At 40.5% G+C, this 13,983-nt stretch overlaps 1 protein-coding gene across 1 annotated transcript in view; it reads left to right on the forward strand.

The window, feature by feature from the left end:
* The window catches only part of RIPK2 (receptor interacting serine/threonine kinase 2), a 17,317-nt gene extending 8,828 nt beyond the window's left edge, over window positions 1-8,489 (forward strand). The window contains exons 6-10 of the mRNA XM_009638326.2: window positions 2,134-2,219; window positions 2,397-2,486; window positions 3,069-3,174; window positions 6,470-6,649; window positions 7,827-8,489. Coding sequence (XP_009636621.1) covers window positions 2,134-2,219; window positions 2,397-2,486; window positions 3,069-3,174; window positions 6,470-6,649; window positions 7,827-8,152 — 788 coding nt within the window. The 3' untranslated portion in view covers window positions 8,153-8,489. The remainder of the gene's footprint in view (window positions 1-2,133; window positions 2,220-2,396; window positions 2,487-3,068; window positions 3,175-6,469; window positions 6,650-7,826) is intronic.
* Window positions 8,490-13,983: the final 5,494 nt, after the last annotated feature.

The following is a 13,983-nucleotide window of genomic DNA, read 5'->3' on the forward strand; positions in this document are numbered from 1 at the left end:
TAGGGAAAGCTGAATCACCTTGGAGAGGCAAAAATGTAGAATAAGAGAGTTACTGAAAGTACTCAAATTTAGAATGGTACAAAGAGCTCTGGCTTTTAAACAATTCTGTGTTTTAAGTTTCTCACTGGCTAGGTTGATGATGCAATGACTCAAAGATGGAATACTAGGGCTTTTTATTTGGTTTCGGTGGGTTTTGGTTTTAGGTTTTGTTTTGGGTTGGGTTTTTTAATGTTGCGAGTAGAGAGGTCTGCAATCTTAATGTTGCGTTTGTGGCTTTGGTGAATAGAAGTTTGTTTACTATTTTGAAAACTTTTCTAGGCATACTTCCTTTGAGCTGGGAAGTGTTGGACAGCTGCTGCTCAGCTAGCTTAGAAAATTATGTTCATAACTTCATTTTTTCCATCAGTTTGGCAGAGGACAAAATGGGGACATATCCAAACACATACAGCATCTCCATGTTCAGTTTACAGTCCAAAATGAATTACATGACCTTTTTTTAGGCATTCTTAATTTTGCTGTAAGAACATTTTGAAATATCAGGTTATTTTGGCATGAGTCTGGTTTGTATGATTGTAAATTGTGGATTTTTTTTTTTTTTACAAGCAAGTAAATAAATCTATTTATAATATTTTTTTAAATCAAAAAGACTAGACACATCGTGATATTCCCTTATGTATTCTTGTTTTCCAGTTGACCAAAACAAAATAGCAGTCAAAGTCTATGGTCACACTGAAGGGATAATTACCTGAGATAGGTACTAAAGTGTGAGCTAACTTGGGTTCTGTTATTAGTGCCATGTCTGTAGTAAGATGGTCTTTGAAGAAAACAGGCATTGCTTTTTCCCCTACTTTACTATCATAAAAAGAAAGAGGAAGTTGCAAAACTTGCAAAATTAAGGGAAGTAAAGCTCACTGACTGGGAAATTTTGCAATTACCATAGCACAGAGGGGGGGGAAAAACCAAAACACCCAACCCTCCTTTTTGTTAAATAAACTTTAAATAGAGAGGTTTGGTTAGTCTGTCCATTTCCATATAAAAAAGGGATAAAGACTACTTATCAGCATGTTTCTGCATGTGCTTGGAATGTGTACCTACATTTTAATTACAATCAACAAAAAATAGCAGTGCTAGTATTTCAGTGTGCAAAATGGAGTGCCAAACCTGTAAAACTCTGTTTTAGCTGATGCAAGAAAATAAGAATTCCAGTATTGAATATATGTCCTGAAGATGCTAGTGGGAAAAAAGTTAATATGGGAGAACTGTGGTAAAATTATAGTAAAAAATAAAAATTTGTAAATAAGGATGCAGTGTGACAGATTGCTATTATGGTAAATGGGTTTTACCAAATGGGTGGAATCCATAGAAATGCATCAGAATTGTGATACGCCATCATCCTTTCCTGAGGTTTTGTTGGACTTGAGCACAGTTTCAAAGAGACGTTTTTATGATACAGTCATCTCAAAATTTGAAATGCTTAGTTTTGTAAACCTTTCAGCATTGGAAAGCAAGGGGAGCATAGCACAGGTTGTCACTTGCTTGTTGGATTGTCGTGTGTCTCCCTGTGTGAGCAGATGATTTTCGCTTCTCTGACTTGCTGCCTTTGGTGAGCATGAGGATGCTATCGTTGGGATTCACTGGATGTGATAGATCAGCACCTTGACTTTCACCATCTTCTCTGGCCCTGCCGCACAGCGTCTATTCTGGATTTTGCTGCAGTGGGGGGTTGTTTGTTTATTTTTCTCACATCAATCTTTAACACCTCTGCTGGAGTGGGAAGGCAGCGACCCACTCTGAGGTCTTGTTCTGTTTGGTCCCGTTTAGCAAACCAGGCTTGTCGGTAGCAAACCCACCCATCTATCCGTTCCAGGAATGCAAGACTTGCGGTCAGGTACAGTCCTGGATCTCTTGATACAGAGCGCTGAGGTGGCCAGATCAGGACAGGGTTTGCTTTGGTGGTGTGAAACTGTTGCCTTTGTAACAGGTAAAAGCAAGAAACTTCTGTTTAGTGGGGTAGGTAGTTTGATATGTATCAACAGACAAATTACTTTTGCAAATGTAAGGAAGTAGCTTTAGCAAAATGAAAACTTAATTTCCACCTGAAATCCTTCAGCAAAGTACTCTTTCTTTGTTTAGAATGCTTAATAGACCTTGAGCCAGTCCTGCGAACGTTCGATGAAATAGCTATGCTGGAAGCAGTAATTCTGTTAAAGAGATCAAAGGTAAGTGGCTTTTGTTACAGTCGTGAGTTGGTCAAATAAGTTGGTAACTTTTGCTTGCTAAAAGAAATGTAATCTCCTTTGTCATTTATCTAATCTTCTATCTGGCTGAAGCATGTGTTTGTACAGAGCTGTCGTCTTATAGCAGAAATTGAACACAGGTAAATATGTCTCTTCCAGTCACTATATGAATCACGATGTATTTACAAGAGCGGAAAGAAAGCAGATGCGGAGCAGATACCTCTAAATATACCTCTGAATCCCCAAGAGGTAAGTTGGGTATCATTAAAGATTCTGAGAGCTTTGAAGGGTGGTTAACTTAGTAAAAGGGAATTATTCTGCAATTTGCTTTCCTGTGCAGTCAGGAAAGGCACAAAATGCATTAGTTGAGCCAGGCTGTAACAAATGCATAGCCATATAGGTGAGGATAGTAAAGGGTGGGTAAGCAGAAATAAGAAGGTCATGTTTGGTATATCCTCTAAGTAGGGGGAAGCCAGTCCTAAAGGAGGAATGTCTGCAACTTGTGAGAGACTGTCTTCTGCTCCCTTACACCTCTACAGAGCTTGCTTATACAGGGTCATACAGATTTCCTTTTATATTTTGATTCTTAATGATGCTTCTTTTGATTCTTACTAATAATTAAACTTATTACGAAATTGCTGTCAGGTTTGGAAAAGCTCAAGTATTAGGATTACATAGATCTCTTCTGTTTTACTGTATTTTAATTGTGCTGTCTATTGAGCATTTAGATAGCAGCAGGGAGAAGACAGTGAAGAGAAAGTACTCTGTAAATTGTTGCAACTTTGTATTTATTTAATGTGCATTTTCATTGTACAACTGGAATCATTTCAGGAAACATATTCTGGCTCCATACAATGTGATGCACTTCCCCTTCGGAGCATCTCTCCAGATATATCAAGACTCAAGTCTGTTCCCAAGTGTAATATCCTCTCATCAGGTAGAGATACTAATGACTTCATATAAAATTAACTTGCCATCACACCTTTACACTCCCATTGTAATATTGCATTTGCATAGTGGACAGTTGGATCTCAGTTTATGTCAGAAAAGAGATGTGTTTTGTAAACTTATTGCTCTGGGTAAAAGATGAGAGTATTTTAGCTCTGATTTTCTGTTCCTGTCACTTGAGAAATCCCCAAGGCTCACAGCTTCAGTTTTCCTGTTCAGGGTTATGAGTGCAGAGATAGCATTTACTTCTCTCTTCAGATTCTTGCCAGTTTAGTTAATAATTTGTGAACTACTTCTAAGATAAAAAGGCTAAACATTTTGAGGGACTCCTAAAGCTGAGTAAACTGAAAATTTCTAATGCAGCCCAACCTCTCAATCATTTTTGATTCAATAAATAAAACAGCTTTAATAAATAGATTGCCTTGCAAAAGTATCTGCACAGACCTTTTGTAGCTGTCACCTTTTCTGAATAAAAATTGGCAAAATTACCAGAAAAAAAATGAATTTTGAGGTATTGGTGACATCAGAAGCCAGAAAAATGCGATGGGACCCAGGTAGGATAGCAATACCAAACTAAAACTGCACTTGACTTTCTTCTCTTGAAAGAATGCAAACATAGGTTTCCAAAGAATGGAGCGTGCTTTGGGTTTGCAGGGACCAGTGGCGTGAAAGCAGACAAGATGATTGACTTCACTGCTATGAAGTAGGGTGTTAAAAAGTGTGCTGAGGTGCTGCAAAACCAGAGATATCCTGGTAGAGGTCTGAGGGCAAAGGCAGTTTCTTTCCCAGCTCCTGTTTGAACACATCTACAATTTTGGGTGTGTACTCAATGTATTAGAAAGAAGGAATTTGAGTTACTGAGGAAAAGCAAATGCAGCGTACTCTGGCTGTACCTCAACCCAAGCATTTATTAAGATAACGATAAATGTCAGCCCTTCTTGCTGCTGGTTCCTGTTAAAAATTTTTGTATCTGCCTGTGGAGGTCATTGATGAGATTGTGGTGGTACTATTAATCTGATTGATCAGTTGGTGGTCCTTTACAGAGTTACTGCTTACACTTTGTTGCATGTATGTATAGATACTGTAAAGCCTGTGAAAATAATGACTACAAAACCATACTAAAGAAGAAGTGTTTGTTATTACTTTGGCGATATCTGCATCGGGTAGTTTTATAATGGAAAGCAAGACTGACATTCATCTTACTTTGCCAAAATTAGATGCAATTGTTTCAGATGAAAATCGGTTCCCAGGTAGCTGTTGGCAAGCGATGAGTTTGGCATGGCACCAAGGCAGAAGTTAATGATTATAGATGTTAGTTGAGTTGTTTTTTCCACCAATAAAATTAGAAGATTTTTTTCAGAAACTTGCTCCTTCAGAGTTAGGAACTGTCTTCTGACTTTCAGCCTCTTTAATTTTTTTTCCCTAGCCAGTTTATACACACACTTAGTCTTGTGCATTGCTTTAAGCTTGAATGGCTCTCTTCCTTCTTTTCCCATTTTATTTCTGATAGTGAGAGTAATCCTTTAATACACTTTGTTTAGCTGGACAAACAGGATACAGGCTTTTGAAGTCCATTTGTAAAATAAGCTTCTTCATTCTCCTGGTATCCTACTAGTCCTCCCTCTGCATGTTCTAACTTAAGCCATTGAACTAAGGCTACCAGCCATCTGTACTTAGTATAATGAAAGAGGTGTGACAAATGTTTTCTGTCTGAAAAAAAATCTTTTAATATACCTTAGAATTTTATTTTTCCTTCCTCTCAAGGTCCTTCATTACAGAATAGTCTACCTAGGTTTTTCTTTTTTTTTCTTTTCCTCGTCTCAATTCCAAATCATTAGCCCCAGCTTGAAGCAGAAAGTCTAGATCTCATATTTTTGCTACTGAATTTGCACTCCAGTCTTCTAGGTCAACTAGGTTCCTTCTGAGTAACCTGGGTCAACCCATTTTTTAATAGCATCTGCAAATTTCATTAACATGTTTCTATTTTTTGCGCTATGGTCACTGGTCAAGGTCATTCTCTCACACTAGTACAATGCCAGTAGTTTTGGCTCTAATGTTATTAAAGATCTCTGATTGCCTAGAGATTTATAACAATATATCTCAGCAGAGCTGTTTAAAATCCTTTTCTAAAATCATCTTTCACTCACACTGGTTGTCTTCTAATCCTTTCTCACTCATGCAGTATATAACATCTGCTGCTTCACACGACATAGCTCTGTCCAGTTCTCTCTCTTTAATGAAATTAAATGCTAGTTACTATGAGTTCTAGTCCACCATTTTTAAAATCAGAGTATGATTTCTTTCACATTTTCCTATTCCTGCTCACTGTAGTTATAGCCATATTCTTCCGCAGGTCAACACTCTGATCTAGGAATACACCTTCAAATACCCACATTGGATAGGTATCTATAAATACTGAGCTGTTCAGGGGGTTACCTGTTCTTACTGTGTCTTTAAATGTTCATCTGAATTCTTACATCTGCGTCTCTGGTTCTCAGTTAACATTTCTGAAGATCTTTATGAAGTGACACTGCAAAACTCTGTAATGAAAACTGTATGCAGAATTAGGCATAAGCCCTGTAATTGATTTCTCATCAGCTGTTTGTCATCTCTTCTTTGAGTCATTCCTACTGCTGGTTTCATATCCATAATCTTTTTCTGCCATAAAAAACCCTAAAAATAGAAACTATTAAGCTTTCCACCTGATAAAACCCCTTTTTTCTCTTTCTTTGCAAACACTTACATGAAGCTTTCGTGAAGTCATATGCTATTTTGGTGGACTACCAAAAGCTTCCATTGGCTTCCCACCAAATGTCACCATTGGTCTTCATGTTCTTTCCCTCCACCTGAATCTTTCTGTCCGTCTTTCCACCTCTGTTACGCTGCCAAACTTTATCAAAATAAATTAGTTGGCTTTCATGCTGACTCCTAGCTACCTTGCCAAACACCTGAAGGAGTTATTTTGTTCTTCCATTCCCTACAAAAATTTTCTGTCAAATAGAGCTTTTTTAAAGTCCACATCTACTGGATTTATTCTCTCAATGTTCTTTTCAGATAAAACGAGAACCCTGAACCCATGGTCAACCTATGGTGAAAGATAAGGGACATAACTCAGAACCTGAGTGTAAGGAATAATGTGTTGTATTTGAAGTGAATTTAGGTTGTTTATGACTTTTTTTAATGGGATTGCTCTAAATAGTCTCTGATGGCTGTATTTAATTTGAATATAGAAGTAATATGGCTCACTCTTTTTTTCCCCTCTTTTTTTTTTTTTTTTTTTTAAGACAGAAATTCTGGGGGTCTACACTCTCTCAGCAGCCAGAGCACAGATGAAAATATCTCTGTAACTCAGGGCGCCAAACTTATTGTGCATCCATACAGTTATTTTTCCTCATCTGACAAAAGTGTTTCAGATGCCTCAAATTCTGCATCGTGTATGCTGCGGTCATCACCAATTCCTTCAGGTACAGCAAACACTGATTTAATTCCAAGACCCACAATAAGTGTCCTAATATCAAATATATGTGTGTACAAAATGGTAACTGGAACTGTTGTTCACCTGTAAAATGAAAACAAAGCATTCTACAAATTAAGAATGCAAGTAATTCTGTCCTTGTAGAATATTGCAAAGTAATTAAAACCAATGTAAAATGTGACCTAGTACATGTACATGTAGCCCCTAGCTTTTTTCTCTCTGTTTAAACAAACATCATTCCTACATCTTTACCCCATTCCCTTTGCTCATATTATTTCTCTTTTCTCCTACTGCTGTAGCAGTGCTGCAATCCAGCAGAACAGGAATAAAAGTTAGCTCGAGCTTAACTCATCTTGTTGCCTGTCACTTCTCACTTTTTAGGCTTGTCATTCTTCTTCCTGCTAATGGTGGGGGAAGGAGAAGCGGCAGCTGTGTCAGCATCTCACCTTTAATGATCTTCTGTGTTAGCTGAGAGACCACTGCATGATATTCCTAGGCATCAAATAGCTGTTAAAAGCATGCTTCCGAAAAAATGATAACAAAAAGAAATTTTAATGCATGATGAATTGTTCAGAGTTTAGGTTTTTTAATGGGCCATACAATAACATGCAAATTTATAAGGATCTGCTGTATCATCACTCTTCTGGAAATATGAGAATCGGTACCTTTTCACTGTGCGAATCCTCAGCTTGAGGAAAATACACAGGAAACTACGGGGATGTTTTCAGTAAACTTCAGTAAAAATGCCACTGGGAAATGAAATTATCGCCTTACTCTTTTTAGTACCAGCTCAGGTTGAACACTGCAACAGGTTGCCCACAGAGGCTGTAGAATCCCACCACCTGGGCAGGGTCTTGAGCAACTTGAGTTATCCCTGAAGTTGGCCCAGCTCTGAGCAGGCCATTAGGCCAGATGAATTCCTTGAGGGTTCCTTCCAACCTAATTCCATGATTCAGATAAAATAGTCTAACCACCAAATCTGACAAATTGGTACATTTTAAATGTGGAATAAATAGTGAAATGTTAAAAGCACAATTAGTAGTCTAGTGTATTTCTGACCAAAGCCAAGTTTTAAACAGCTCTTTTTCAGTTTGATCTTTGTTCTATGGCGCTATTTATTGACAGACACTTACAACACTATTTTTTTTAATCCTCTCCAATCTCAGATTTTGTTTTGGAAACCATACAACAGAATGTAGCTCACCAATGGATCCAAAGTAAAAGAGAAGAAATAATTGATCAGATGACTGAAGCGTGTTTGAATCAGTCACTAGATGCTCTTCTATCAAGGTTTTTACTCATGAAAGAAGACTATGAACTTATAAGCACAAAACCTACAAGGACATCAAAAGTCCGACAACTTCTTGATACCTCAGATAGCCAAGGAGAGGAATTTGCCAGAATTATAATACAAAAGTTGAAAGATAACAAACAGCTAGGACTTCAACCTTATCCAGACATTCCATCTAGTTCTCTAAGAATGCATGTTTAAATGTATTCTTTCTGTATGAAGCCATGTGAATATTTCTTATTAACATGATTCTTGTTTCTATATAGTAGTTTTATATATGCACTGCTTTGTCTTTACTGTGCCTTTGTAGAGTCTCAGAAATGACACTGCGTTCATCCAGACCGCACTTGGTGAGTTACAAATCAACCAGTTGGAGTGCAGTCATAAAGCCAAACACTTGACATTTATCGACTCAATTCGTGCAAGTATTTTGTTTATACGTGACAAAGAAAAAACATTAAATGTTCTTTGTTTTACATAATTTCTTTTTATACATATCCTTTCCGTTCACCTCACAGGATTGAGACAACCCATCTCAACTTGGTGTATTGTTTTTTCTCCCTCCATCTGGTCTTTCCCATAGAGGGATTAAAAATCTGGGTGCTCTATTTTGGGGCTTGTATGCTGTGTTTATAATAAATTTTCTTCTTTCAGCCATACTGTTACTCCTCCCAAGATACCTGAGAAGAGCAATAGGTGGAAGGAAGTTTACATTGCATTTTTTACAGGATTTTTGTTATGTTTTGTTTTGGTTTTCCCATTTTGTTGCCATGGCAAGTGCTTCAGACCATTGCGTAAGAAGAATGTCAGTCCAAAAAGGAGCCTGGGGGCAAGGAGAACATTGTGCTGATGATCTTTGTTCTGCTAAGAAAGGGTGCAGCTATAGTCTTTTATGTTATTTGGTTACACCCACTTAAATTCCTCTTGAAATCATAGTATGATAAGATCCACATACAGGTTAAAGAAGGGAACCTTCAGTTAATGTCTCTACATTTCCTTACTTAATGCCTTCCTTACCTTTGTCATCTCCCATAAATACATCTCATGTCATGTTGCTGGATCAAGCTTCTAATTCAGTTTTATTTTTAGTGTTTACATGATGAGCAGTAGTTTGGCTCTGTACAAAGATCAAGCATGTACTGCCCTGCCAGGTTGGAAGTGATGTGCATGGGTCTCTCCTGCCATGACCTGCCTTAACCTTCTCTGGACAACATCTCTGCCATCCTTTTTTGTCTAAAGGATGATGCTAACACATTGAGGCACAAATGGGATCATCTTGAGAGTAAAAGGTACATGGTGGTTGGTTTTGGTTTTTTTTTATACCTTATTTCAGAAAGTCTTAGTGATTTTACCTAGGTGGCTTCAAACCCAGAAATTGCTGGGTTTAATGTGTCAGAAAACAGCACAGGCAGATGATTTTCACACGCACTAATAAATAACTACAAATGCTGCTCACTCTATCTAAAATTTGGAAAAGATCCAAACTTCTGGTACAAGAAAGCTGAAGTCTCCCTAAACTGCTCTATGAAAAGGAGCAGATAAACGAGAAATCCTAAGTGATGACTGTTTGGAAATCAATGGGTATGTGAGATCTGCTCCATTTCAAAGAATCAAGCTTCAGCAAGGGTATTACTGGTTGCCGACAGCTTTATTTTTTCAATATATGTCTTAATTATTTTGTGAAGAATACAATATATAATATATTGGATACAAAGGGCTTTTTTTTGAACTAAGTTTTTGGCATAAATTAGGAATTAGAATTTTATCTTGCTTCTTTCTGAAGGCTCTAAAATTCAAACTAGATAGCTAAACCCAAGGCATTGATGCAATGAATGGTTGTGCTTTTTGTGGAGCAGACCTGAAGATGCCTAGCAGCAACAGCCTCTGAGTAAAGCTGCCAGCCTTGCTGGTAGGAATTTGGTGCCAGAACTGTGTGTTCAACTGCACGTCACGTTTTAGGCCACATTTGTTCCTTATTACTAGTGCCTAAAGAAAGATTTGTGTCATACATAGTAGGAAAATCACATTTATAGAATCACAGAATTATAGAATCGTTTAGGATGGAAAAGACCTTTAAGATCATCAAATCCAACTGTTAACCTAACACTGCCATCCCACCACTAAACCATGTCCCTAAGCACCACATCTACACATCTTTTAAATCCCTCCAGGGATGGGGACTCAACCACTTCCCTGGGCAGCCCATTCCAGTGCTTGACAACCCTTTCAGTGAAAAACAATTTCCTAATGTATAAACTAAACCTGCTCTGGCACAGCTTGAGGCTATTTCCCCTTGTCCTATCACCTGTTACCAGGGAGAAGAGGCCGACCCCCACCTCACTACAGCCTCCTGTCAGGCAGTTGTAGAGGACAATAAGGTCTCCCCTCAGCCTCCTCCAGGCTAACCAACCCCAGTTCCCTCAGCCGCTCCTCATCAGACTTGTGTTCCAGACCCCTCACCAGCTTTGTGGCTCTCCTCTGGACATGTTCCAGTAACGCAACATCTTTCCTGTAGTGACAGGACCCAAAACTGAACACAGTATTTGAGGTGCAGCCTCACCAGTGCAGCTGGCTGTCAACCAGTAGCCCCAGGTCTTTTTCCACCAGGCAGCTTTCCAGCCACTCATCCCCAAGCCTGTAGCGCCGCATCCTGAGGAACACCACTTGTGACCGTCCACCAACTGGATTTAGCTCCATTCACCACAACTCTCTGGGCTTGGTCATCCAGCCAGTTTTTTCAGTTTTTTACCTACCGAAGAGTACACCTGTCTAAGCCATGAACCACCAGCTTCTCTAGGAGAATGCTGTGGGAAACTGTGTTAAAGGCCTTGTTGATGTCCAGGTAGACAACATCCACAGCCTTTCCCTCATCCCCCAGGCGGTCACCTGGTCATAGAATGAGATCAGGTTGGTCAGGCAGGACCTGCCTTTCATGAACCCGTGCTGGCTGGGCCTGATCCCCTGATTGTCCTGCACATGCCTGGGGAGCACACTCAAGATGAACTGCTCCATAACCTTCCCTGGTACTGAGGTCAGGCTGACTGGTCTGTAGTTCCCTGGATCCTCCTTCCAGCCCTTCTTGTAGATGGGCATCACATTTTCCAACCTCTAGCCATCTGGGACCTCCCCTGTTATCCAGGACCGCTGATAAATGATAAATTTCTTAAGATGTGTGCCTGTCATGACCTGGGCTGGACTGTCCAGGGAGTGGTTCTGGTAAATTCAGAATTCCCTCGGGCTAAACTGAGGTGAAACAACACCAAACAATCAGTTAAAAACATGTTTTATTTATGGTAGAAGCAACTTGAACTTGGAAGGAATATTAGTGGCAGTGTAGTTTCTATTAAAATGTTCACAAAGGTAACAGAGAGTGGAAAGCAAGAAAAGGTGGGGGGGGAGCGATTACCACCCTTGGATCCCAGGATGAAGTGTTTGGTCGATGATGCTGATGGTCAGGGTGATCCTCTGGTGGTGGGTGCGCACAGGGCTCCTTGTGTCTGCATCTTTCATGGTCCAATTCCTGCCCTTTTCACATCCGTCATGCCCCTCTTGGTTTTCTGCACAGGTGAGATTATGGGGGTGTCATGGTTTAACTCCAGCCAGCAACTAAGCACCACGCATCCAATCGCTCAGAATCAGAAGGGTAAAAGTGAGAAAACTCATGGGTTAAGATAAAGACAGTTTAATAGGTAAAGCAAAAGCCGTGTGTGCAAGCAAAGCAAGGAATTCATTCACCACTTCCCATGGGCAGGGAGGTGTTCAGCCATCCCCAGGAAAGCAGGGCTCCATCACACATAACAGTTACTTGGGAAGACAAACACCATCACTCCAAATGTCCCCCCCTTCCTTCTTCTTCCCCCAGTTTATATACTGAGCATGACATCATATGGTCTGGAATGTCTCTTCGACCATCTGGATTTGGGTCACCTGTCCTGGCTGGGCCCCCTCCCAGCTTCTTGTGCACCTGGCAGAGCAGGGGAAGCTGAGAAGTCGTACTTAGTGTAAGCACTACTTAGCAACAACTAAACCATCAGTGTTATCAACATTCTTGTAGTACTAAATCCAAAACACAGCACTATGCAAGCCACTATGAAGAAAACCAACTCTATCCCAGCTGAAAGCAAGACAGGGGGGTGGTCATGAGCCCCTTTCCCAAATAAGCTCTGGGGCCGCTTGGCTACGTACAGTAAGATTTTTTTAGCTTATCAGGGCGCAGGACTGTGTGTCCTCCAACACGCCTCTGGTGTCCTGTGTTAACCAAATCTCTCACATGCAGCGTTACTATGCAGACCTTATCTTGTCAAAGTACCTTGCAAACAACTTCCTCGCCTTCTTCACTGTGCAGGACTTCTCTTGTCACAGGGCCTTGCAGGCAAGTTCTGCTCCTTCCCTCAGCTGCAAAAGCCAGGCCCAGCCTCTGTAATTTTCTATGGCGATGGTTGTTTGAGGCATTTAAATATATTCAGTCTCTCACAGTGCCCCAAACTCATCATGTATTAAGAGCTTCCCTGAATTGTGGCTTTAGTAACTAGAAGAACAGAGGCTCCTTTAGGGGTATCCTTTTACCAACTAGTACGTTGTTCTTGTTGTAGGGTCTGCATGAGTAGCAAACTTTGTAATTTATTATTTCAAATTAGGTGTAAGAAGGTAAAAGCAGCCCTGCTATATGGGGGGAAAAAAAAGAAAAAAAAAAAAAAAAAGGTTGAGGGTGGTCATTGGCCTGCTGGGTGGCATCTGATGTCTCATGTCTGTGGGTCTGCACCTTCTTCCTATTTCCCAACTCACTGAAAGCAACTTCTGCCTCAGAGCAAACAGAACTTGAGCACAGCAGATGCTGTGCTTCCTGTCTCTACATGCTGAGCACAGTACATGATGATGCCTGTACAGGCTGGAAGGCTCTGTTCCGAATTTGCGATTTGTGCTGTTGAGCCACCAAGGTGACTGTGGTAGTTGCCCACCCTCCAGTCTCTTCATAGTGGAGGGGAAATGTTGGACATAAAAGATGAGGACCCACTGGTAGGACACCCAGCTGAGGGAAAAAGCGTCCTGTTGCTTTCTGTCGTGGTTTAACCTGGCTGGCAACTCAGCACCACGCAGCCGCTCGCTCACTCCCCCTCCCTCAGTGGGATGGGGGAGAGAATCGGGAAGAAAAAAAAAAAGTTAGAGCCATGGGCTGAGATAGAGACAGTTTAATAAGAGAAAATAATAATAATAGTAATAATGAGAATGGTAGGAGAATATACAGAATATACAAAACAAATGATGCACAATTCAATTGCTCACCACTCACCAACCGATGCCCAGCCCGTCCCAAGCAGCGATCACTCCTCGAGCCGCCGACCGATTAACCCCCCCCGAGCATGACGTTATATGATATGGAATAGCTCTTTGGTCAGTTTGGGTTAGCTGTTCTAGCTGTGCTCCCTCCCAGCTTGTTATGCACCTGGACGAGCAGGAGAAGCTCAAAAAGTCCTTGAGTAGTCTGAGCACTACTTGGCAACAACCAAAAACATCAGTGTGTTATCAACACTCTTCTAGTACTAAATCCAAACACAGCACTATGCTAGCTTCTATGAAGAAAATTAACTCTATCCCAGCTGAAACCAGGACACTTTCTGAAGTCTCTCTGCTGATTTTTGCCTCTCAGTAAGCAATTAGCTGGGCGTCACTTAATAATAATGATAAATCTGGCCTGCAGAGTCATATTTAGGAATGGTGCTGTCACACTGCTGCAATCGCTATGGGCTGCCCAGCTTCATCTCCCAATTTTTCTACCTCCTCCCTGACTGCAGCACAGGGGGACGGGAAGTGGTGGTTGGGGTCAGTTCATCACTGGGCATCAGGCATTCAGTAAGGGTCAACCTGCCGCAGCCACACAAGGTGTGTGAAGGGTGTGTGGAGGTGACAATTAGACAGATGAGCCAATACATCAAAGTCTGATCATAGAATCATAGAATCATTTAGGTTGGAAAAGACCTTTAAGATCATCAAATCCAACTGTTAACCTAACACTGCCATCCCACCACTAAACC

This window comes from Egretta garzetta, unplaced genomic scaffold, assembly GCF_000687185.1.
Source record: "Egretta garzetta isolate BGI_Z169 unplaced genomic scaffold, ASM68718v1 scaffold154, whole genome shotgun sequence".
Classification (NCBI taxonomy): domain Eukaryota; kingdom Metazoa; phylum Chordata; class Aves; order Pelecaniformes; family Ardeidae; genus Egretta; species Egretta garzetta.